This window comes from Bos javanicus, chromosome 9 (genome assembly GCF_032452875.1).
Source record: "Bos javanicus breed banteng chromosome 9, ARS-OSU_banteng_1.0, whole genome shotgun sequence".
Lineage (NCBI taxonomy): Eukaryota > Metazoa > Chordata > Mammalia > Artiodactyla > Bovidae > Bos > Bos javanicus.
This window is the reverse complement of record NC_083876.1, coordinates 40,591,983-40,617,865: the sequence shown is the minus strand read 5'-3', so window position 1 is coordinate 40,617,865 and position 25,883 is coordinate 40,591,983. Positions and strand designations below refer to the sequence as shown.

Below are 25,883 nucleotides of genomic sequence, written 5' to 3'. Positions count from 1 at the left end.
ATCGGGGTTTCAGCTTCAGCATCAGTTCGTCCAGTGACTATTCAGGACTGATTTCCTTTAGGATTTGATCTGCTTTCAGTCCAAGAGGTTCTCAAGAGTCTTCTCCAACGCCAAAGTTCAAAAGCATCAATTTTTTGATGCTCAGCTTTCTTTATAGGCCAATTCTCACATCCATACATGATGACTGGAAAAACCATAGCTTTGACTAGATGGACCTTCTCACATATAGGAAGTGATTTAGCCATCTTAGGGTGAGGCTGTGCCTCAGAGCGGTCCTCAAACTTCAGCAGCATCAGTGTCAGCTGGAGAACTTTTTCAACACAGACAGCTGGATGCCACCCCCCACAGTGTCTGTAGCTCTGGGTTGCTCCCTGAGAATCTGCATTTCTGACGAGCTTCTTGAGTGCTGCTAATGCAGTTGGCTCTAGGAATAAACTCCGAGGACCATTACTGTAGTAGATCACTGGCCTTTAATGCTTTTTTTTTTAAAAGTATAGACTGCTTTAGAATATGGTGATGCCATTAGATTTTGCATGAGGAAAATGCCCATACACATAAAATTTGCATATAATTTCAGATGGTTCATGGGTGCTTAAGTGTTCTTGGACCCCAAGCTTAGAACTTCTGGTCTAGAAATCCCAGACTCCATTCCCAAATAAGGTCAGACCATCAAAGAAGTGTGTGTTGTACTGAAGTTCTGTTTCACACGAGGTCCTCTGATTACACTCCAGCTACCTATAGGAACTGCCATGGACACCTACCATCACACTTATATCAGTGGGGTTAACGACTTCATTTTCTACACACAGTACAATCCTTATATTAAACCCCTGTTAAGATATATCTCTCATTTAGTTTTTCCTGAGGAATTCCTCATCTTTTCAAGGACAATGTGAATTTTATATAACTGGTTACACGTCCCCTTCTACTTCGGCTCGTCAAACTTAGAACCAAATTCATGACCCAAATTTAGTTAGCATTTGGGGCCTTACTGCCTGTATATCTGTGTGTTCTTATTCCACTAAGTCTTAATTTCCTATACACTCTCTATTTTCCATGGCCTAGACTTTATATTTGGTTTCAGTTAAATCTTTGAGATTTTTTTCTTTTCTCCATTATACACATGTTCACACAGTTAACATTCTGAAAGTCACAAAGGGATGTTGATTGGCCCCTGACCGTGATCTGTGGCTGGGGCTGCAGATGACACCACCCCAGCACTGTATGCCACCTGTCTCTCACAGCTGGCCCAAACACACCACTGAGTCCCTGCACCTGAGCTGAGAACCATCTCATTTATATATTTTGAGTTGTCAAACCCTTTGGGGAACCAGGCAGGGTATTATTATGAATAGCTATCATTCATTTTATAAACGAGGGATCCTCACCTCACTGTATTCTTACCATAACCCTATGAGGCAGCTATCTTTGAATCATCTTTGTGAAGAGGAAATTGAGGCTTCTAAATGTGATTTACCAAGTTCTACAGTTGGTAAAGGAAAGAACTGGGACCAGCCTAGCAATGTTATTAACATTCATGCATCTGAATCATTTGTTCAGCCTTTCATTTTATTTAACTGGTAGACTTATTAGGTACCATTTATTGTGCTAGTTGATGTTTACAGGAGTAAGACATGGTTCCAGCCTCCAAGCAAGGCATGAGTCTAGAAGAAAATGGATGATTATAATATAATGCAGTATTAATAATATGATAGAAAAAAGCAACATGAATGGTTGTCAGACAATATTTAACTTTTCTGTGGTGAGTAAAGGGTGGGGTATAAGGAGAGAAAGAAAGAGCATAGGAATGAGAGTCAGTTAATGTTTGTGTTAATGTGGAGGGGGTGGTCATCAGGGAATGTTCTGTAGAGATGATGCCTGAACTGACTTTCAAAGAATGACTATGATTAAGTCTGGTGAAGGGACAAGAAGGTATTTCCTGTGGACAGAGCTACGGGAGCAAAAGAACGGAGGTATGAGAAAATACAATTCAGTCCCTAAAATTGATTCATAAGCTATTTTTCCTTAACTCCTTAAAAAATTAATAACATTCCTTGAATTTAACTACTATCAAAAAGAATGTTTATATACTCTATACTAGAAAGACATATTCTTACCTTAATATTGATTATAATATCAGGTTTCAATTTTAAATTTCTAATTAATTCTATTTGCTGCAGAGTAGTCATGGCATCCTGTGAAAGTGATGGTATTTCAGTGATAATATAGCCTGTAGAGTGAAATATAATTTTAAAAGTTTTATAATATTATCAATATCTGAGAGAGTGGATTTATTATTATTTATAAAAACATCATTTCTTTATTAATGAATACTAATGCTGATCTTAAAATATCTGTTGACACTTAAAATTAATGGTTAAGGTTATTGCCACATGACATATAACTATGAATAATGTTTTTCTGGCAATAAAACTATTGGGCTAGAGGAGACATCTTTAAAAATTCCAAATCAGTTTATTTTAGGCACAAGAGGTGCCTAGAGAAGGAAATTCCATGCCAGTGATTCTTTAACTCATCTTAGGAAAACTCATATGATGAGTGGTAAAGGTAAATGGTAGGGGTTGCATGGTATATTATTTTTCTTTCTTGAATTAATATTTCATAATATAATAGAATATACATATACAGTGTTTATATAAGTTACAGAGAGTAAAAAAAATACCCATGTAACCCTCCTACAGTTTAAGAAACATTATTAATATGATTTTGGCTTAGTGTGTTTATTGGCTTGCATCGCTACCCAAAAACCTATATCTGCTCATTGAAATTCACCCTTGATACCATTATCATATTGGTTTCCATAATATATTTATTTAATATGTCACTCTCTTATTTGAGAAACCTCTCTCTTTTTTAAAATTTATTTATTTTTTAATTGAAGGATAATCGCTTTAGAGAATTTTGTTGTTTTCTGTCAAACCTCAACGGGAATCACCCATGATGCATGTATACTCCCTGCCTTTTGAACCTCCCTCCCGTCTCCCTCCCCGTCCCACTCCTCTAAGTTGATATAGAGCCCCTGTTTGAGTTTCCTGAGCCATACAGCAGAGAAACCTTTCTCTTAATAGAACAGAATAAAGTCTTGACTCTGTCACTGGAAATTAAAGGCCTTCGACAAATTTTTCTGCTGTTTTATAGAATATTTTTTCCTTGGAGGAACTGACAAATTATGGTTATTAAGCTTTGATTCTTGGCACACATTTTATAAAAAGTTAGTGGAGTGAGGTTGTCAAGACTGACCAGTGCCTCCTCTGGGACACGATGGCTGGCACACTGCAGTGCCGGGCGCTGCGGTGAAGGTGACTGCATGACTCAGCCCTAGACTGAATTCAACCCTTGCCCAGCTGACCCATCTTGATCAGATAAGTCCAGAGACCAGTCAGTCCCCAGAGATCATGCCCTCCTCCTCTAAGCAACAAGGGATTACACAAGACCTCCCTCCCATCCCCTGTGCTGCCAGCACTGCTCTCCTCTGTGTATCTCAAGTGGATAACAGAAAGCTGCTTGGCACTCTGTTTGCAGTGCTCTCTAGCACCCTGCCCATTACCACAACCACTGCCACTGCTCAGAGAGCTTCTCAGGCATTCCAAGTGTGACTGTTTGCAGGCATGCCAAACCTTGGGTAGACATGTATATTCGAATGAATTTCCTACTTGGTCTCTTTCCTGGTGGAACCAGCAGGAAGGTGGAACAGCAGAAATAGAAGGTTGTTTCCATGGGGTCTGGCTCTTAGTGTTCTGCCTCAGTGTTCTGAGCAATGGATTTGGGGGTTTTACCCATTGAGAGGTGGCCAGTTATCATCATATCCAGACCTCAGAAATATATTTATGGAAGAATTGTGGCAGAGATAGTTATGTTGCTTGTCTCACCATTGAAGATTTAGAGGAATAACTTAGTTCTCTAGATCCAATTCTGGGAAGATCTCAAGGGGATACTTCTTAGAGTGGCTGAACCCACCACCAGCTTCTCTAATCCCAGAGATGTGTTGTAAAGATGGAAGCATAGGTGAGGAATCCACCATCCCATCCCACCTTTCCTTGATGCCATTACTAAGCCCTTACACTCCATGCTTTGAAGATGGAGGAATGGTAGACCCCACAGCCCTTGCTGGGAAGCTCTGCATATACCATCACAGGCAAGATAGGCACTCGGCAGGCTAATGCCCAGCCTGCATCACCCCCACCAAGGGACAACTCAGACTGTTCACACCACTGCCCAGGGGAAGCCAACTGGCCCGTACCATCACTTTGCCACTGCTTTCTGGCACAGTGGGAAGAAGAAGGTATTCCCACAAAAGATGGCATGCCACTGCTCTTAGGCTGAAGTGTTGAGAGATCCATGGACATCGGGTAGCTTAGCGCCCAGCCAGCCCTGATGGTTATCTCACCTCATGCCAGCCTGACATGAATGGACACACTGGTGCCCAACGACTTACAGTACCATCTACAATACGACACCCCGGGGCAGGGGCTGCCCAGACCAGGGCTGTCCATCAGTCACTTGGGAAAATGATTTTTTCTGGAATATAGAAAGAGAAAGCAGAGAGGGGCTTCTTAGGGTACCCAGGAATTGACTCCTCCTTTTTCTCTTGGGTAAGGATGCAGCTCATGGAATCTGATTTTGGCTCAAGGCCAACACATCATGACAGGCTGTGAATAAAAGGTTTATAACTAATAGATAATGTAAAGTTTTTTTTTTTTTTAAATAGTGATAGACGCTCCAAGTATAAAAGGGCTCTGGTACAGAAAAACATTGATTGGATCTGGCAGTACTTTACTGTGAAGGGTTCCTGGCAGCACATATCCATCTTTGGGATTTTGGAATCATTAATCACCCAGCCTCACCCAGGCCCTGACCCAAGTTAATATCTCTATTTTGAAAGCCCTTCACTTTCAATATCGCTTCTACCATCTACCAGGCTGCTGGATAAGACCAAACATCAGAAAGAATCCTTGCTTAGCAGAGAGTTTCAAACTGTGTTTAGCAAAGTCCTAGGTTCCAGAGAAATTTCTCTGGGCCTGCTGTAGGATGGATGAGGGGAGGCTGGGTAGAAGGGACTCGACATCCTGCCTTCTCTATAGCCTTTAAATGAGCCCAGTTGTGCATGCCTAGACTAAGGCCATGCACTTGCATGCTCAGAGTATGGCCCTCAGGCTCAAGAATTATTATACAACTGACTTTTCCTCTGCCAGCTCCCAGGACCGGTACCAGCGTACCAGAAGTCTAGGGGAAAGAGGAATACATTGAATGGTACCAGGGGGTGTAACTGGCAAAATTCAGAAGCTTAGGAAACTCAAAGACAAATAATCAGTTTCTTCAGCATAAAAAACACAAGATGCTAGACAGAGGTATGGGTAATTTATAGATTAAAAGGGAATTGTGACACATGAAGCAATAGAAATATGTGAAACCTGGTTGGTTGGATCCTGCTTCAAACAAACAAACAAACAAACAACAAACTAAAGCCAGCTAGAAAAAAAAATATATGAGGTACAGGGTGAAATTTGACCACAGATTGGTTAGTAGATGAATTATTATTAATTTTAGGTATGATAATGATAATATGATAAATTTTAAAGGAATCCTTATCTTTTTGAGATACAAACTAAAATATTTACAGATGATATGATATGGGTTAGCTTCAAAGTAAAGTTGGTTGGGGGAGGGGTATAGTCAGAAGTATGAATGAATATGACGGGACAAGAGTTGTCATTGTTGAAGCTGGGTGATAGACACATGGGGGATTTTATACCAGTCTCTCTACTTTCATTTAACATTTTCCAAAGTAAGTTAAAAAGTTTATGAACATTGTGAATGGCAAGCTGAGTAGATTTATTTTTCTAATGTTTCTTTTTTTTCTTTCTCTTTTTGCCAGTACTTACAATTTATGCCATCTTTTTGTGACCTAGTAAGTCACTCTAAATTTTAAGAGCTAAGGTGAAGTAAAGAAAAAACAAAAAGATATTTGCCTATATACCTTTATATATAGTCTTCAGTTTCAATCATTATACTTTTTGAGGTAATTTAATGACCTATTCTGGAATTCTGTGATTGTCTTTTTTACCTTGTTATTCATTTTACTTTCCTCATTCTGAGTGCTTTTCCTAAGTTCATTCTCTGTGTTGGAGGAGGGAATGGCAACCCACTCCAGTATTCTTGCCTGGAGAATTCCCACAGACAGAGAAGCCTGGCGGGCTACAGGCCATGGAGTCACAAACAGTCAGACACAACTGGGTGACTAAAGACATTCTCTTTATTACTGATCAGTATATAGTTAAATGGATGGATAGATAAAGTGTATTTATATGAAATAAAAGAGATGATATGTGGATATATTAATATATTTATGTATTAAATAGTTCATTCTGTATATATAGATCTTTCTTCATATAGATATAGATGAGATATATATATATATATATATATATATAATCTACATCTCTGGCCACTGATCAATATCGACTGCAACTAACTATATATGTATACACAAACACACACACATATATATATAGTCTTCAGTGGGAAGTCCGCTGTTGCTATTTCCAATACTGATTTTCATTGTACTGCACTTTATTTGTGCCCCTGTATTCTTAATAGTCACAGCGCCCTCTCTTAATGTACTGAGACTATAAAGCAGATCTCTATATTTTTTTCTCTCATTCAGTAAATCTCTTTCAGATGGATGATTTTCTCCCAAACATATCTTTATTCTTCTTTCTTCTTTGGCAAATGCCATAGAGTTTGCCCTTTTCCTTTTAGTCATTCTGAACTTTCGTAGTCTGTCTTGGGAAAGTAGGTCCAAAGTCCCAGTTCAACATCTGTTTGAGCACAGAGAGATTTCTTGGGTCCAGAGTCAGAGGGTAGACTGGACAGAGGCTGAAGCCTGCAAGCATCTGGAGCCAGAGGATAAGTTGGTGTCATTCTAGTTCCCATTTCTGTCTTATGAGTGTGGATTAATGCAGAGAAACCTAACCATTGACAGGGCTTAGTAATAAAACTCAGGGCAAATAGGAAAGCAGTTAACAGAGGCTGTCGGCACTGCATGAAGGACCACAGCAGGTTATTGATGCTTTTGCTGGGTAAGATGTTGCTAAAAGAAGGCTGAATCACATAAACTTAAATTTTGAAAACAAATGTAGATTCTGAAGAACAAAAACAAGTAAACAAGCAAATAAAACTATCAGAGTTACTCAGTTGAATTCAGACTCTGGGATTCCTGTGCCAGGGGGAAAAATTAAAGGTGCAACTCCAGGAATTATTTGTGCCTTAGATAAACCATGAGTTTTAAGGTTGCTCTGAGAGCCACTGATGTATAAAAATGAACATACCAAAGTGAGAGACTTCTGAGGAGTTCAGCTTATCCAACATTAACTTTGTGACAAGTTCATCTGGAATGCTTTGGCCACTGATCAGCATTGACTGCAACTAAGAACAAGCATAGATATTGTATATGACTGTACAATGTACATGTGATACACAGCTTTTAAAGAAATCATAACAGTTTCGAAACTTAGATTTACCATAGCTCCCGTTACAGTGTCACTCTCAATCTGTTCTTCCAAAATTGGTAAAGCTAAAATATGAATTCAGAATATTAGCACAAATTGTTCTGAGAATTTTCAAGTAAGAAACATATTTGTGTGTTTTTAACTAGTAACACAGATTGATCTTTGTGTCACTTTAGAGTTTACAAAGCACATTTACACTCAGTATATCATTTAAGCCTATGTAAAGGACAAGGTAGCAGAATGTATTCCATAAACAACTTCTCTCTGACATTCACCCAGCTAAAAGATCCTGGGGAAGCTAACTTCCCAAACACCTTTGCACCTTGCATGCCTGAGCTCTGTGTAGTATACCAGGGAATACGGATGAAATGGGGTTGTATATGACAGTAATTTGGAAATTAGAAAGTATTATGATACTTTTATAACCATGCATAGTTATATCTACTTCCCATTAATTTTGCACACTGATTGTATAAAAGGAAATTACACATCTAGAAATGTTTAAAATAGATAAAACTCTGAAATTAATCTAGGAAAAAGGGGTCCTGAGGGTGAAATTCTATAACTTGGTTCCTTTTTAAAATGAGATATTTAATCCCATGATGAAAGATATTCTAGGACAGAAATGACAGGGGCATAACCTAGGGGAGGACCCAGGAACCTATGATGTCCCTATCTGCTGTTAATCTATGATAAGTTTGGTGCTTTTTAAGATTTCCTACAAGTGGATTTTATTTTGATAAAGAAAAAGGAGACACTTTTAAAGTTTTGGGTGTGTTTTTGTGTTACGTGTTAACAAATTGTTCTCCCTCCAAGTTGTAAAGATCACCATTTCACTAACAGCATGTGAAATGCTCATTTGATAACATTCTTACCAACAATGATAGTAGAAACTGTAAAGATTCACTGCCAATCTATTCAGCAAATATGGATCAGATTATTTACATTAGCATTTCTTTGAATAATAACAAAGTTAAACTCTTTTTCGTATATTTGTCCATTTTTATTTCTACTTTTATGAATTATAGATTCATTCTTTTGCTTATTTTTTAAGGAATAAATGGTTTTATTGATTAAAAGAATATATATGTACAAAGATATAAATCCCTGTCTTATATATTGCAAAGAATGAAAAGTGAATTACAAATGATAAAAAATAAAATTAATCATTGAAGATAATTTAGTCCTGGGAAATCTTCCCATGAGCAGCTGTGAGAGTTCCATCTCTTCTCATCTTTCATAGGGAGATACCCACAACACACGTACCCCCATTCGTTCTAAATTATGCAATTAGAGAACTGGAGGCAGTAGAATGGAGTCAAAGATGTTTCATAAACATCTTAAATTCTATGACCAAAATTAAGACTAACAAAAGGGCAAAACATGTTTGATGCTATTTTAAAGATAACATTAAACAGGGTTGGTAGTGATGTCTGATAAAGCAAACACAGCAAATAATCATAGACTCTAGACAGTAAGTAGATGGGCGTATGGGTGTTCATTGTATAATGCTTTACCTTTTAATGCATATTTGAAAGTTTTCATAATAAAATATTGAGGGGGGAAAGGTAAAATTTACCTTCTACACGAATACATTTCCATGCCTGTGTTATCTGTTGGGCTAATGTTGTCTTCCCAACCCCCTTAAAAAGAAAGACATTATGTAAAACCTAAGATAATAGCTATTTTCCAACAAAACACAATTTTTAAAGATTATATTAATACGTACTACAATTACATAAATATTATCAAGTAAAATTTTTCCATACAATAAATAAAGAATAGACCCTAGGTATGAAATATGTATAGCTTCATTTTTCTCTGTTAACTGTCCCACTTGTCACATTTTGTGAAGTGATTTAAGTTTTTTTTTTTAATAGTCCTGAAACAAGGAAGGTGTACTGTAATGGTATTCTAGGTATTGCCCTCTTCAATTGTTAAATTTTATAATTCTGAATACAAATCATTGTGATAATATTGTGATTCATCATTTTATTTCCTTCCTAAAGTTTATGATTGTGAATGACTAAATGTAAAGACTTCCATATAGTAACTATCAAGAGCAAAAACTTGCTTCTTAATAGACATCTTTGAAAAGTATAATAGTTTAAAGATAAAAGCTCACTTTAATGAAGTAATGTTTACATCTGATTGCTTCCACTGTTGACTTTTAAAACTCCACTATGTTTTTAGAAACATAATAAAAGTTATTGGAAACATTTCTTGACTCTGTCCCAGGGTCGGCAGAAAAGCAAGTCAAGAATTGGGTTCAGTCCTAAGACTCTGCTATTCCAGAGAGGCTTTTATGTTAACTACCTCAGGCCCTTTAATGGTAGCTACCAACTAGCTCAGTGGCTAAAAACAGTTCTCATCTAGAGGTCTTACTAGAACTGCCTAGGAAGGAAAGCTATCTTACAACAGCCATTCTTGGTTCCTTCCTGTTTTGTGGAAAACTGATAACATAGGTCCACTAACAAACTGTGGGTGAAGATGAAGCACATTCCCTCTCAGGAGCTTTAGACACTGATGGGAGAATCTTCTGTTTGTCTCTTTAGAGTCCTGCCTTCACATATCCAGAGAGCCTCACAACAAACTTCATAGAAGTTTTATGTGAAAATTGAGTGTGAAATAACTTTGGATCACATACTATTAATAATTGTCATGGAGCAGTGCTTTGATGAGTTAATTTTTTCATAATATAAAAGCAAAGATAAATACAACCTAGGTTCCTTTTCAGTAATAGTGTACAAGAGGAGAGAAAGTTATAATTTACAACCAATACTATATCAGCGTTCAAGTCATACAATGAATGTCTAAAAAACACTCAAAAAATTAGCACATTATATGGTTTTCATTTTTATATGGTAACAGTAGATTATGACTTTAAAATTTTTAAATTATATTAAATAATAAGTTAGAAGAGATAACTTACTGGTTTCCCAAATACAACAAAGCAAACAGGTTTAGACAACATAAAGTTTATGTCAGCTTCATCTTCATTAAATATATCCGCAAAAGGATGCTTTTCTGTCTTCTCTTGAGAAGTCATAATACAAAACACTATAGTAAGAAAGAGTAAGATTGTTAAAGTGCCTAATTTAGGAGAAATAGGCAGGTAGGTTGGGGAAAACTAGAATATTCTGTGAATTTACTAAGCTCAGAAGCCATTCCACTCCACTGAGAGATGGGTTTTGCCAGTAATGGCAAATAAATTAAACTGATCTATTAAAACAATACTTGGTTCATAGTTTGAGACAGAAAGCAAAAGCTAATATATGCTACATAAAAAACAGCTAAAATAAAGTCTCTTTGAAAGACTAAATTAAGGAAAAAATACACACATGTACATATACACAGGTATGTTTTGATGTGTGTATTCTATTAAAGGTCAAATTAGTGTACACACAATCACCAAAAAAAGCTCAATAACAGACACTTAAAAAATCAAATTAAATGCTATATGTATACACACATAAAATTTGTCTATGGGTATGTATGTAGGGCCTACTAGTGGCTCTAAAAGAAATCCTGATGGAAATGAGAAAATATGTAGAACTGAAAAACAATGAAGCTAATATATAACAAAATATGTAAGCTTACAATTTAAGAAGTTAGAAAAAGAAAAATAGGAAAAATAGAAAAAATATTTTAAAAATTAATAAATTAGGAAATAAACATTACACAAAGAAGGTCAAGAAAGCTAAATAGTGGTATTTTGAAAAGACTTACAAATAGAAAACTCTATCAAGATTTATTAAGAACAGAAGATAGAAAGCACAGACAATATTAGACATTAGTTTTTTAGAGGTGTGTTTTCTCACATCTCAAAACTAAGATTTTCCTATGTTTTTGTTTTTTATTTCTTTCATTATAGTCAGAGAATGTTCTCCATGTTATAATAATTCTTTGAAATTTGTCAAGTCTTATCTTATGGCCTAGCACATGATAAATTTCAAAAAAATTCCCTAAATCTCTGAGAAGAAGAAACAATTTATATTTGTTTGATGTAGTATTCTTTAAATGTTGACATCAAGTTTGTGAATTTCATTGGTTAAGTCTCCCATAATGCTTACTGATTTACTGTCTACTTGATCAAACAATATTCGACATAGAAGGAAGCAAAACAGAGAAAATAATGCTGCAGAGAGATAATAAGATGCTATCATAAAGTTATCCCAAATAAATGTGAAAACTTAAGCAAAACTGACAAATTACTAGAAAAATCAGCTTCTTAAGAAAAGGAGAAAAACTTGAGTGGTTCTATAACCATTAAAGAAATGGAATCAGTAACTATAAGTCTTCCCACAAGGAAACCAGATGGTTTTATTGCAGTGCTCCAAGTCTTATAATTATATAGACAGTCTTTCAGAAAAATGATAAAGTGGAGACTTCTTACATCAGTTTATGGGTCTCATATAACCTCCATACCTAAACCAGAGAATAGCACAAAAAAGCAAAATTATATGCCAATTTAATTCATGAAGAAGATTCTTAAAAATCCTAATCACAGTATTAGCAAGTTGAATTTAGCAACATATGAAGAAGATAAGATCATTACACTAAGTTGGGTTTCCCCAGGAATTCAAGGACAGTTTAATGTGGGAAAATTAATTTTCATATTAAAATAAATTTAAGGAGAAAAAGTATATGATCATCTTAATAGAAGTATGAAATAATTCAGCACCCTTTAATGGTCACTAAAAGATAAACCTCTTACCTACTAAGAATAGAAGTTCTTTTATTGGTAAAGTGTATGACAAAAAGATAACCATTATATCAATGATTAAATACTTAAAATATTCTTTTTTTAAAACAAAACTGTAATTATTTCCAGATGATATGATTGTTTACATAGAAAACTTAAATATACCACAGATAAATTTTAAGAATTAATAAGATAGTCCAGTTTGCTGAATTCAAAATCATTATACAAAATTCAGTTGTATTTCTATAAATCAAAAATAGCTAGAAAGTGTAACTAAAGATAAATATGACTTAGCAGCAAAAACATCAACTAATAATTTAATGAGGATTAAACAGAACAAAAGATATACAAGCCCTTTATGGAAAAGTTATAAAACCTTATGAAAATATTTTAATGAGCAGACTTTCCATGAAAAATGGACCAAAACTTTGTCCTAGTAGTCTGGGAAATTGCTCATGGAACCATGAAAAATGGATTAGAGGGGAATATATGTGTGTGTATGTGCTCAGTTCACTTCAGTTGTGTTTGACTCTGTGACCCCATGGACAGTAGCCTGCCAGGTTCCTCTGTCCACAGAATTATCCAGGCAAGAACACTGGAGTGGGTTGTCATTTCCCTCTCCAGGGGATCTTCCCAACCCAGGGATTGAACCCGCATCTCCTGTATCTCCTGCACTGCAGGTAGATTCTTTACCATTGAGCCACTGGAGAAGCCAGAGGGGACCATATCCTTCCGGGTAAATGTGATATGGTTACATTTTCTGTGGAAGTTAAGAATATTTGAATAGGCTTAAAATACCAATATTATTTTAAGATGACAATATGAAACAAGATGTAGTAAGAAATAATACTAATATATTAAAAAATTGAGATGAAAACTTCATGAACTAAAGGCCTGAAATTTCAAGATTAGAAAAAAAATACCGTGAAATTAGTATAAAATGTAGTTGTAAAGGGGAAAATGCATCTAAATGTTCTCAAGAGAGCATGCATTTATTAGGGAGTCTCCATAATATACAGTAAAATCAGGGCCCTGAAGCCTGGGATGGAGATATGTAGGTGGATGTCTAAGTACCTTGAATCTTGAATCCCAAATGCTCTGCATTAACAGAAGTAGTTTTCTCATATCTGGAAAAGAGCAGCTTCTCCTTGCCTCACCTGAGGCAGATGCCTCAGAAAACAAGCTTGACCTTTACAAGGTCTACCTTTATTTTCTCTCATAACTTCTAGAGCAGTAACTGGGGTTAAGTGTCAGCCCAGCCCAACTGGAGGCACTGGTCAGGAAGAAAGTTATGCAACTAAAGAGCTCCAGGGCCTGACTGTGATGTACCAACAGGAACCAGGAGAAAATGCCTAGGAAAGATCTTGAGGGTGCCAGGTGGGGGGAATGTAGACTATCCAGTTGGTTGATATGTGGGCTCTCTTACACTACTCATAGTTTAACATCCTAGCTAGGACACCTAAAGTAAATCCTAATTTTCACTGCTGGTAAGGTTACTTGATGCTTGGGAAAAACCAATAGACTATAGTAAATGAGGTGAAAATGCCAGACTGCCTTAGAGGGCATAGAGAAAGGTGTTAAATACTCATGGAGTATACTCCCCAGCCCTTCTCCAAGAGAACCTACAACCATTAACCAGAGAAACAGACACTCTGGATATAGGAATATTCTCCTTTTTCACAAGCTATAGGACACAGGGTCTGAGCTGATATCAACACCAGCAGATCCAAAATGCCATCATAGCCTCCTGTTAGAATAAGGGCAAATGGAGAACCAGTGATAAATGGGGCCTTGGCTCAAGTCCATCTTATAGTGCATCCAAAGTGTTTGCAGGATCACTCAGTGGCTATTTTCATGGTTCTTGAGTGCATAACAGGGACTGCAGCTGGCAAAACCTTCACTGGGGTTCCCTAACTGTAGAGTAAGGGCCACTGTGTAGAAAAGGGCAAGTGGAAACTTCTGAAACCGCATACCCACTCCTTAGCTTCTGGCCAAGATAAACAATAGTAAATCATTCTGAATGAAATGGAAGAGTGCTACCCCTAAACTGTTTAAAAGACGCATCATATTGTTGTATCGGAGAAGGCAATGGCAACCTACTCCAGTACTGCCTGGAAAATCCCATGGATGGAGGAGCCTGGTAGGCTGCAGTCCATGGGGTCGTGAAGAGTCAGACACGACCGAAGTGACTTAGCAGCAGCAGCAGCATGTCGTTATATAGTTGCTCAGTTGTGTCTGACTCTTTTGTGACCCCATGGACTGTAGCCCACCAGGCTCCTCTGTTCATGGGATTTCCCAGGCAAGAATACTGGAGTGGGTTGCCATTTCCTTCTTCGGGGGATCTTCCCAACCCAGGGATTGAAGTTGTGTCTCCTGCACTGGCAAGTGAATTCTTTACCACGGAGCCTCCAGAGAAGCCCTTAAAAGATGCACAGTCCTGTTTAATTCTGTAGTCTGAATTTCTGCAAAAACCAGACAGATCATGACAGATAATATTGGGCCACTGTAAACTTAACCAAGGGGCAGCCCTAATTTCAGCTGCTGTGCAGAGCCCTTTTTCTAGAGGGACACAGTTTCTTGTACTTGATATGTAGCTACTCAACTGGAAAATGTAATTTTTTCAATACACACCAAGGAGGAGGGTCAGAAGCAGTTTGTATTTACATAGAACAGTCAGCAGTGAACATTTAATCTTACCCCAGGACTCTCCTGCTCTTTGTAACAAATATAGTACAAGGGGGTCTTGTTGATCCACAGTATTGACAATACCAGGCCTGGTAAGCAGGAAATAGCCAGTGTTCTAGATGCCCTCATAAGATATATGAGCAGCAAAAAGTGGGAAATAAACCTTTAAAGACTCAAGAACCTGTTATAATATATTGGTGAAGTTTTCAAAGGCCAGTGGCCAGTCATCTGGGACATTCTGAGACATTCTCTCCAATATAAAGTACAAGTTACTATACCTTACACCTTCTACTTCTAAAAGGGAAGTGCAATATTTTGTAAGTGTCTTTAGTTTTTGGAGGCAACATGTAAAACATTTGGGAATACTGTTCTGATTCATTTAAGGGGTGACTTGGAAAGCTGTCACCTTGGGCTTCCCAGGTGTTGCTAGCGGTAAAGAATCTGCCTGCCAATGCAGGAGATGTAAGAGGCTTGGGTTTGATCCCTGGGTTGGGAAGATCCCCTGGAGGAGGGCATGGCAACCCACTACAATATTCTCACCTGGAGAATCCCATGGACAGAGGAGACTGGTGGGCTGCAGTCCGTAGGGTCGCAAAGAGTTGGACATGACTGAAGCGCGGAATCCCTCCTTGGAAAGCTATCAGTTTTCAGTGGGGCCAACAGCAAATTGCCAACATTCGTTTGATCATAGAGAAAGCAAGGGAATTCCAGAAAAACACCTACTTCTGCTTCATTGACTATGTTAAAGCCTTTGGCTGTGCGGATCACAACAAATTGTTGAAAATTCTTAAAGAGATGGGAATACCAGACCATCTTACCTCACTCCTGAGAAACCCAAATGTGGGTCAAGAAGCAACAGTTAAAACAGGACATGGAACAATGGACTGGTTCAAAATTGGGAAAGGAGTACGTCAAGGCTGTATATTGTTACCCTGCTTATTTAACTTATATGCAGAGCACACTATGGGAATGCCTGGCTGAATGACTCACAAGCTGGAATCAAGATTATCAACAACCTCATATATGCAGATGATACCACTCTAATGCAGAAATGAAGAGGAACTAAAGAGCCTCTTGATGAAGGTGAAAAAGAGAGTGAAAAAGCTGACTTAAAACTCAACATTCAAAAAATTAAGATCATGGCATCCAGTCCCATGCTGCTGCTGTCACTTCAGTCGTGTCCGACTCTGTGCGACCCCATAGACGGCAGCCCACCAGGCTCCCCCGTCCCTGGGATTCTCCAGGCAAGAACACTGGAGTGGGTTGCCATTTCCTTCTCCAATGCATGAAAGTGAAAAGTGAAAGTGAAGTCGCTCAGTCGTGTCCGACCCTCAGTGACCCCATGGACTGCAGCCCACCAGGCTCCTCCGTTCATGAGATTTTCCAGGCAAGAGTACTGGAGTGGGGTGCCATTGCCTTCCCCAATCCAGTCCCATAACTTCATGGCAAATAGATGGGGAAACAATCAAAACAGTGACAGACTTTATTGTTTTGGGCTACAAAATCACTGCAGGTGCTGACTGCAGCCATGAAATTAAAAGACACTTGCTCCTTGGAAGAAAAGCTATGACAAACCTAGACAGCATATTAAAAGCAGACATTACTTTGCCAACAAAGGTCTGTCTAGTTAGAGCTAGACAGGGGTTTTTCCAGTAGTCATGTATGGATGTGAGAGTTGGACTATAAAGAAAGCTGAGCGCTGAAGAATTGATGCTTTTGAACTGTGGTGGTTGGAGAAGACTCTTGAGTCCCTTGGACTGCAAGGAGATCATACCTGTCAATCCTAAAGGAAATCAGTCCTGAATATTCATTGGAAGGACTGATGCTGAAATGGAAGCTCCAGTACTTTGGCTACCTGATGCAAAGAACTGACTTCTTGGAAAAGACCCTGATGCTGGGAAAGATTGAAGGCAGGAGGAGAAGGGGATGACAGAGGATGACATGGTTGGATGGCATCACCGACTCGATGGACATGAGTCTGGTGTGTTGCAATCCATGGGGTTGCAAAGAGTCAGACACAACTGAGCAACTGAAGGGAACACATTTACCAGTTGGAAAATCCTCTAGCAGTGAGTTCTGCGATTAACAGGGGGCCCATCTCCTGGGAAACCTAGCACTTCTACCTAGGCTAGGTTAGCTGCCATTCCAGTACATCTAACACCTCACAGTAGGTGCTCAGTAAATATTCGCGGAATGAAGACATTATCCCCTGAAAAGGGAAGTGGGTTGAAAAAGCGGGATTTATGGAGATCCCGGTTCAGTTTTCGGAGAAGGCAATGGCACCCCACTCCAGTACCCTTGCCTGGAAAATCCCATGGATGGAGGAGCCTGGTGGGCTGCAGTCCATAGGGTCGCTAGGAGTCGGACACTACTGAGCGTCTTCACTTTCACTTTTCGCTTTCCTGCATTGGAGGAGATGACAACCCACTCCAGTGTTCTTGCCTGGAGAATCCCAGGGACGGGGGAGCCTGGTGGGCTGCCGTCTATGGGGTAGCACAGAGTCGGACATGACTGAAGCGACTTAGCAGCAGCAGCAGCAGCAGTTTAGTTTTGCAAGAAAAGGCACTGGTTTGGCGTCCCCGCAGGAGATGGGATTCCATTCATGCGACACCAACATGCATCTGAGCGGTGAATTCCGACCCCTACTTACCTGGCCTCAGCAGACCCCGGCAGACCCCACCGGTTGGCCGCAGCCGGCTCCCGGGACGGTCTGTTGAGCGGTTGCCAAGGGATCTGTTGAGTGGTTGCCGAGGGAACCCAAGGCCGAGAAGAGCGCAAGGCCTCTTGGGGGGCGGGACCTACGGATGGGGGTCTATGATTTACTGACTTATTTTCTCTTTTTATTAAATGTCCACTTTTGTACCAAATTTTGTATTCATAATTATAATACACTCCTTTTCACAAATATGGACAGTGATGATCAAGGAGGGTACATGCATTGTATATGTTCACGTACATCAAAAGAAAGAAATCTTTTAACGCAGAACTCCAAAGCCATTGCTACACCGTTACACTCCGCAATTCACTTTTAGAATTTAGAAATGGTTAAACTTATGCACAAACAAATATGTGACAAAGTTGGAAATTTCCAACTTTAGGTGATTAAAAGAAATTACCTGAACCACACACCCTCTGGATAATATGAATTCTGTTGATTCTCCTAAGGGTAAAAATAGACAACAAAGAGATGGGAGGGAAAAACAGACACTCAGAGAAAGAACACAGCTTTTCAGGAATATAAGGGCAGAAGTGGAAGGAGGCAGGGAAAATAGACCAACTTGGGAATGAATCTGTCCGCAACTCGGAGAACCGCTTCAAAAGAAGCAATCCAGTCCCAAATTATCCACTTTTCCAGAAAGAAGGACCACAGAAGGGAGAAATTCAACTAAACCGGCAACGCTCTTCCCCTCCCACTTTTCCTCCTGCCAGCATCAAATATGGCGCTCTTTGCTTCCTCCCCCGGCAGCACGCAGGTTCTGGAAAGCTACACCACCTCTCTTTGGTAAATCCTCCAGCCCCGCCCCCGCGCGTCTGGGGCGGGGCTTGCCTGGAGGTGGGGCGTAGGGATCCGGAAACACCTGAACCATATTAGCTATTCCCTTATAAATTTAGCGTGCAGGCAGTGTTTTTCCCGGCTGAACTTGGCGTCCAACTGCTAAGGCGTCTCCTCTTCGAATCTTTTGGGGGCAGCCCAGAGGCTGCGGCAGTTTGGGCCGCGGCCTGGTGCCCTGCCGTGGGGGCCCCCATATTAGCTCTAGCCATGCCCGCGGCTGCTGCCCCCATCATCAGCTCGGTTCAGAAGCTGGTCCTGTACGAGACTAGAGCTGTGAGTACACCGCGCCGTGGGGCGCCGGCGGGAGGATGGTGGCCGAGTAGGTGTGGGACAGAGACAGCATTCTCCCCCTTTCCTCCCCCCATTTTCTCAGTTCCCTTATCCCCGCAGAGGGGAATGTGTCCGGGGCTGGGGGTGGGGTTGGGAGTGGGAGCGGTCTTCGCCTTGTCATCGCACCCAGGGCACTGCTGCTTTTGCATGCAAACATTCCCACTTAAAGAGCCACGGTCGGAGCACACGGGCAACAGGTGTTTGTGGTATCTCAGAAACTGTTAATGGGGCTTTATACGAGTTAACTGAATTCTTTTCAACTTTCAGAAAGGCTTAAGAGTTCTGCAGTTCACTGGTTGCAGTACAGGCAGGGGTATGGAGAGTGTTTTTGATCATGGCACAGCATTGCTGAGATTGATGTTAATTACGTGCGCTGTACTTGCTGACGAATTTCTCTTGATTTGAAAGGAAGGAAAAACGTATTTTCTTTAAAGACAGTCGATTTGTTTGTATAACATTGTTTTGCTTTTCACTTGACTTTTCCAGCACATTTTATTTTATTTCGTCAAATCGCCATGAAAATAGTTACTCGTAGAATAAGCAGACTCGTTTTTAGGTTACTGCTGCTGCTGCTAAGTCGCTTCAGTCGTGTCCGACTCTGTGCGACCCCATAGATGGCAGCCCACCAGGCTCCCCCTTCCCTGGATTCTCCAGGCAAGAACACTGGAGTGGGTTGCCATTTCCTTCTCCAATGCATGAAAGTGAAAAGTGAAAGTGAAGTCACTCAGTCGTGTCCGACTCCTAGCGACCCCATGGACTGCAGCCCACCAGGTCCCTCCGTCCATGGGGTTTTCCAGGCAAGAGTACTGGAGTGGGTTGCCATTGCCTTCTCCCACATACTATGTTTAAAATACATCAATTTCAGCCCATTAAGCCGAGCATGCCTGAGGACTGGCTGATATGTGAATGTTCTTTCTAAAGCAAAATTCATATTATAGGGCTTTTCTGCTCAGAAACTTCAGTGGCTCCCATTCTGAGGAAAGGAAACTCTGCATCCCTTAAGTTGCCATTTAGTTACTGGCAACTAAGTAGATCCAAGGAATTTTAAAAAATGGTCAGTCAGTTCAGTTGCTCAGTCGTGTCCAACTCTGTGTGACCCCATGAATCGCAGCATGCCAGGCCTCCCTGTCCATCACCAACTCCCGGAGTTCACTCAAACTCACGTCCATCAAGTCGGTGATGCCATTCAGCCATCTCATCCTCTGTCGTCCCCTTCTCCTCCTGCCCTCAATCCCTCCCAGCATCAGAATCTTTTCCAATGAGTCAACTCTTCCCACGAGATGGCCAAAGTACTGGAGTTTCAGCTTTAGCATCATTCCTTCAAAAGAATACCCAGGGCTGATCTCCTTCAGAATGGACTGGTTTGCTCTCCTTGCAGTCCAAGGGACTCTCAAGAGTCTTCTCCAACACCACAGTTCAAAAGCACCAATTCTTCGGTGCTCAGCTTTCTTCACAGTCCAACTCTCACATCCATACATGACCACTGGAACAACCATAGCCTTGACTAGACGGACCTTTGTTGGCAAAGTAATGTCTCTTCTTTTGAATATGCTATCTAGGTTGGTCATAACTTTCCTTCCAAGGAGTAAGCGTCTTTTAATTTCATGGCTGAAATCAACATCTGCAGTGATTTTGGAGCCCCCAAAAATAAAGTCTGACACTGTTTCCACTGTTTCCCAATCTATTTCCCATGAAGTGATGGGACCAGATGCCATGATCTTCGTTTTCTGAATGTTGAGCTTTAAGCCAACTTTTTCACTCTCCTCTTTCACTTTCATCAAGAGGCTTTTTAGTTTTTCTTCACTTTCTGCCATAGGGTGGTGTCATCTGCATATCTGAGGTTATTGATATTTCTCCCAGCAATCTTGATTCCAGCTTGTGCTTCCTCCAGCCCAGCATTTCTCATGATATACTCTGCATAGAAGTTAAAGAAGCAGGGTGACAATATACAGCCTTGACATACTCCTTTTCCTATTTGGAACCAATCTGTTGTTCCATGTCCAGTTCTAACTTGTGGCTTCCTGACCTGCATATAGGTTTCTCAAGAGGCAGATCAGGTGGTCTGGTATTCCCATCTCTTTCAGAAGTTTCCACAGTTTATTGTGATCCACATAGTCAAAGGCTTTGGCATAGTCAATAAAGCAGAAGTAGATGTTTTTCTGGAACTCTCTTGCTTTTTTCATGATCCAGCGGATGTTGGCAATTTGATCTCTGGTAATGGTAGCAGGTTGTATTAATGAGAATAATAGCTAATACTCTTGGAAGAGTTATATAGTCCAGGCACTGGTCAAAACACTCTACATAGTTCATTATTTAATCCTCATAAAGCTTCTGAGACAAATATTGTTGCTATTACTGTTATTATTTGGTGAAGGAAAAAATGAGGCAAAGAAAGGTTAGGACATTGAATGGTGTGGGCTGGTAACTGGCACCAGGCGCAGAGAGTGTGTAACTGGATGGCAACAAATTGCGTATATAAATTGAGAGTAAATGACTAGAAATTTTCACAGCAATTTGACAGAGTAATTGTATTTCAGATGAATCAGATAAACGTAGGGCTTATGGATAATGTCTTTGGTTTTTTGTTTTCAGCTTTATTATGGAAATTTCAAGAAAATACAAAGTAGAATAATAAACAGAATAATAAACTCCCATCTAGCCATCACCCAGCTCCAAAATAACCAACATTCTGTCATCCTCTATTACCTATAGCTTGTTCCACTTCCACCCACCACATATTATTTTATATGGTTCTTTTTCTTTAAAATGTACATAAATTGAACATGCAAATCTAAGCTACAGAATTTGGACAGGAGCATACATGTGTAACCACACCCCTGTGTTGTCACAGAAAATTCCCTTGTGTCCATATCTGGTCACCTGTCCCTTCCTTCCTGGCAATTAATATTCTGTTTTTTAAATGTTAGATTAGATACGCCCATTAAAGAATTCTGTGTGAATAGAATTGTGCACACTGTCTTGAGTCTCGTGTCTTTTGCTTGGCGTCATGTCTTTGATGTTCATCCATGTTGTGTGTAACAGTAGCTTCTCCTTATGGAGTACTCATCCACTGGATACGTATTCCACAGCTATGTTTATCCCTTAACAATATTGGCTTAGAATGTTACCACGTTTAGACTGTTGTCTCTTAGTTATGTGTCTCAGAAGTGTAGGCCAGGGAAGCAGTATGAACCAGGGGAAGGGCTGTCCTCTGTCTCAGGTCACATGCAGACAGGAGATAGAAAGCAGGGTAGCAGACGCATTAGTACATTTAAGGTGGTTGGAGTGGAGGTCACTAACTTATTGGGGGGCTTACCTCTAAGTGGCTATTTTAAAAGGTGCTCTGGGAAAAGCAAACCAGGAATTTATGGTAGGACTCCTCAGCTCACTGGTTTATCTAAATGTCCACACTGTTGGTATGAGCAGGGAAGAATACTGAAAAATGCCTAGAAACAACTCAAAATAGTGTTTTTCTCATCACACTCAGGTACAGTGGATCTCACTACTTCTTTTTTGAAATTCACTTTAATTTTTATGTTTTACTGCAGTAAAGTTGATTTAATATGTTGTGTTTATTATAGGTGTACAGAATCTTTTTTAGTTCAACATACAGATTCTTTACTCAAATAGGTAGCAACAGGGTGTTGAGTAGAACTCCCTTGCTATACAGTGGGTCCTTGTTGATTACCTGTTTTATATGTATTATTGTGGATTTGTTAATCCCAACCTCCCAATTGATACCTTCCCTCACCTTTCCCTTCTGGTAACCATAATTTTGTATTCTAATTTGGAGACTCTCTTTCTCTTTTGTCTGTTGGTTCTTGGGCGTCAATGTTCAGATCCCACCAATATGTGATGTTTGTCTTTTTTTTTTTTTTCTGACTTACATCACTCAGTATGGTGACAACTACTTTCATGCATGTTGCTGCAATAGGAATTGGCTCATTCTTTCTTTTTCATGACTGAGTACTACGCCATTGTGGACATGTACCACTCTTTCTTAATGCATTCGTCTGTCCTTGGACATGTCTCTTGCTTCAAGGTCTTGGCTATTGGAAGTAGTACTGTAGGGTACATTTGGGTGCAAGTTTTTTGTTTGTTTGTTTTAAGAATTCTGGTTGTCTATGAATATCCTGTTAGGAGTGGGACTGATGAAATATATATGGTATCTCTGTTTTTACAGTTTCATAGTTCTGTATTGTACCGTTATCATTCATACACTCCTGGAGAATCCCGTGGACAGAGGAGCCTGGCGGGCTGCAGTCCATAGGGTCACAAAGAGTCAGGTACAACTGAGTGACTAACACTTACTTAGCAATGTAAGAGGATCCCCTTTTCTCCACCCCTACTCTAGCGTTTATTGTTTGTAGACATTTTGATGATGGCCATTCTGAACACCAGAAGGTGATCCCTTCTGATTTGCATGTCTCTAATAATTTGTGACTTTGTGCATCATTTCATGTGATTTAAAAAAAAATAGTGTCAGTAGTACTTGCCTTTTCATATTGTCTTGATGACACTTTGCCCTTTGTAAAGATTTCTTTTAGAATACTTACTGAAAATTTTGAGGACAGGTATCTTGCAGCCCAGCGGTCCTTTTGAATATTGTCCCCTGAGCAACAGTTTTCAAGTTGTTTTTGCGTCAAACGGCCACAAGGCGGCAGCATTTCTTCGAAGCCCAACTCTGCCTCCTTTAGCAAACAGCCTCAGTGGAAGTCGTGGTTTAAGGTTGTATATTGGACTGGATTGTGCCAGAAGCAACACCCCAAAGCTTGGATCTTGTTGCTTCCTATTTTTCCCTAGTGTTATGTATAGTTTTTCTTTGAGTAACAGTGATATACGGTGTTCTGTGTGTATAGAATCTTTTACATTTACACATATACATATATCACTTGATCTTCAAATTCTTATGTCATAGAGATTATTACAGAATGTTGAGTAGACTTTTCTTGGTATACTCAAGTCCTTGTTGATTATGTATTTTGTATGTAATAGTTTTTATTCGTTAATCCCAATTTCCTCATTTATTCCTTCCCAACATCTTTCCTCTTGTGTAATGATAATTTTATTTTTGACTGTTGTGAGTCCGTCTGTCTTTGGTCAGTTGGTTTCTTGGTATTAATTTTTACATTTTCCCTCTAAGTGATATATGATATCTGTTTTTTCTGAGTAACATCTCTCAGTATGCTTAGAACTAGGTCCATGTGGGTTCCTGCAGTTGGTATTATCTCCTTCTGTTTCGTGGCTGAGTCTCGTTGCATTGTGGACATATGCCACTTCTTCTGAATTCATTCATCTCTCTGTGGGAACTTTGTTGGCCCCAGGTCTTTGGCCTTGTAACTGGTGGTGCAGTGCAGATTTGGATGCATGTTCCGTTTTGAATTCTGGTTTTCCCTGGATTTTCTCATAGGCGTGGGGCTGTGGATCATGTAGGTAGCTCTGGTTTTCCTTTAAAAGCACCACACGCTGTTCTCTAAAGGGAGTGCAGCCAGTTTCATCCCACTTGCGTCTTAGGAGGCTTTCCTTTTCTCCAGGCCTTCTCCACTGTGGATTCCTTGAAGACTTACTGATGATGGCCATTCGGGCTCTGGCATTGTGAGGCCTCACTGTACTTCTGATTTGCATGCCTCTAAGAAGAGGGGAATTTGTGCACCATTTCATGTGTTCTTTTCTTTAACTAAATGGTGATAATAAAATTGACTTGTAGTTGGCTCCCTGAAAGTCAACCAGGTGTTGAATTTTTCCGGATTACCTACTTCAGGACATTCATTGACAGAAGGCTATCATTTACAACCCTGCAATTCTTGTGAATATTGCATGCCCAATAAGCATTGATTTTAAACTTGCTATTTTGGAAAACAGCCACAGTGCGGCAGGATTTCTTCATGCCCAACTGGTTACCAGAAAGCAGAGCCATGGTGGGCATGGTGTTTCTGGGTGTAAATTAGTGTGGAACGTGTCAGCACAAACACCCCTAGTCTTGTGTCTCATTACTTACTGGTTTTTAAATTAATTTAGTTATTATTAACTACTATTATTTTGGCTACTGTAAGTGCTGCTGTAGTGCACATTTGGGTGCCAGTTTCTTTTAGAAATCTGGTTCTGTTCCAATATCCTGTTAGGATCGGACTCTCAAATCTATGGTAGCTCTGTGTTTACCTTTTTAAAAAAATTAATTTATTTTAATGGGAGGATAGTTACTTTCCAATACTGTGATGGTTTTTGCCATACACCAACCTTTTAAAGACAGTTCCCTATTGTTCTGTCTCGTGGCTGTTACCATCTATATGCCGCTGACATTTTCTCCACCCCTAATCTGGCATTCATTGTGGACATTTTGATGAGGGTAGTTTTGACTGTGATTCCTCATTGTAGTTTTGATTTCCATGTCTCTAATAATTTGTGACTTTGTGCATCATTTCATGCGCTTTTTAAAAAAATCATGTGAGTAGTATCTACCTTGTGATATTGTCTTATGAAATACAGCCCTTCTAGAAATATATATATAATTTTTAGAATACTTACCCTAGATAGTTTTTGAGGACTCGTACCTTAAGTCCAGTCATCCTTGTGAGTGTTAGTTCTCGTAAAGTGAAAGTGTTAGTCGCTTAGTTGTGTTCGATTCTCTGTAATCCCATGTAACGTAGCCCTCCAGGCTCCTCTGTCCATGGAATTCTCCAGGCTAGAATATTGGAGTGTGTAGCACTTCCCCTTCTCCATGGGATCTTCCTGACCCAGGTATGGAAACCGGCTCTCCCGCCTTGCAGGCCCATTCCTTTACAGTTTGAGACACCAGGGAAACCCATTTTCCTGTGTGGGTATGTTAGTTGCTCATTTGTGTCCGACTCTTTGTGACCCTTTGACTCAAACCCACCAGGCTTCACTGTCCATGGAATTCTCCAGGTAAGAACACTGGATTGTGTAGCATTCCCTTTTCCGTAACATTTTTCAAGTTGCTGTTGCGGAATATGGCCACAAGGCGGCAGCATTTTCCAAACCACCACTCGGTTCTGTGGCAAACAGCCTGAGCAGACATGATTTGGGGTTGGCAATTAGACCGAAATATGCCAGAAGCAACACT

At 39.8% G+C, this 25,883-nt stretch overlaps 2 protein-coding genes across 5 annotated transcripts in view; one reads left to right on the top strand and one right to left on the bottom strand.

Moving 5' to 3' along the window:
• The window catches only part of AK9 (adenylate kinase 9), a 116,588-nt gene extending 98,202 nt beyond the window's left edge, over positions 1–18,386 (bottom strand). The window contains exons 1-7 of one of the 4 annotated variants that reach the window (XM_061427577.1): positions 18,198–18,386; positions 18,036–18,079; positions 10,462–10,589; positions 9,109–9,172; positions 7,542–7,594; positions 7,350–7,446; positions 2,118–2,230 (exon numbers count right to left, since the gene is read on the bottom strand). In XM_061427577.1, coding sequence (XP_061283561.1) covers positions 2,118–2,230; positions 7,350–7,446; positions 7,542–7,594; positions 9,109–9,172; positions 10,462–10,578 — 444 coding nt within the window. In that variant the 5' untranslated portion in view covers positions 10,579–10,589; positions 18,036–18,079; positions 18,198–18,386. Of the gene's footprint in view, positions 1–2,117; positions 2,231–7,349; positions 7,447–7,541; positions 7,595–9,108; positions 9,173–10,461; positions 10,590–17,569 lie in introns of all 4 variants that reach the window. The other 3 variants (XM_061427575.1, XM_061427578.1, XM_061427576.1) reach the window with 3 other exon arrangements.
• A 65-nt stretch (positions 18,387–18,451) lies between these two features.
• Positions 18,452–25,883, top strand: part of FIG4 (FIG4 phosphoinositide 5-phosphatase) — a 172,298-nt gene continuing 164,866 nt past the window's right edge. Inside the window, exon 1 of the mRNA XM_061427579.1 lies at positions 18,452–18,745. Within this exon, the coding sequence (XP_061283563.1) occupies positions 18,680–18,745 (66 nt within the window). The 5' untranslated portion in view covers positions 18,452–18,679. The remainder of the gene's footprint in view (positions 18,746–25,883) is intronic.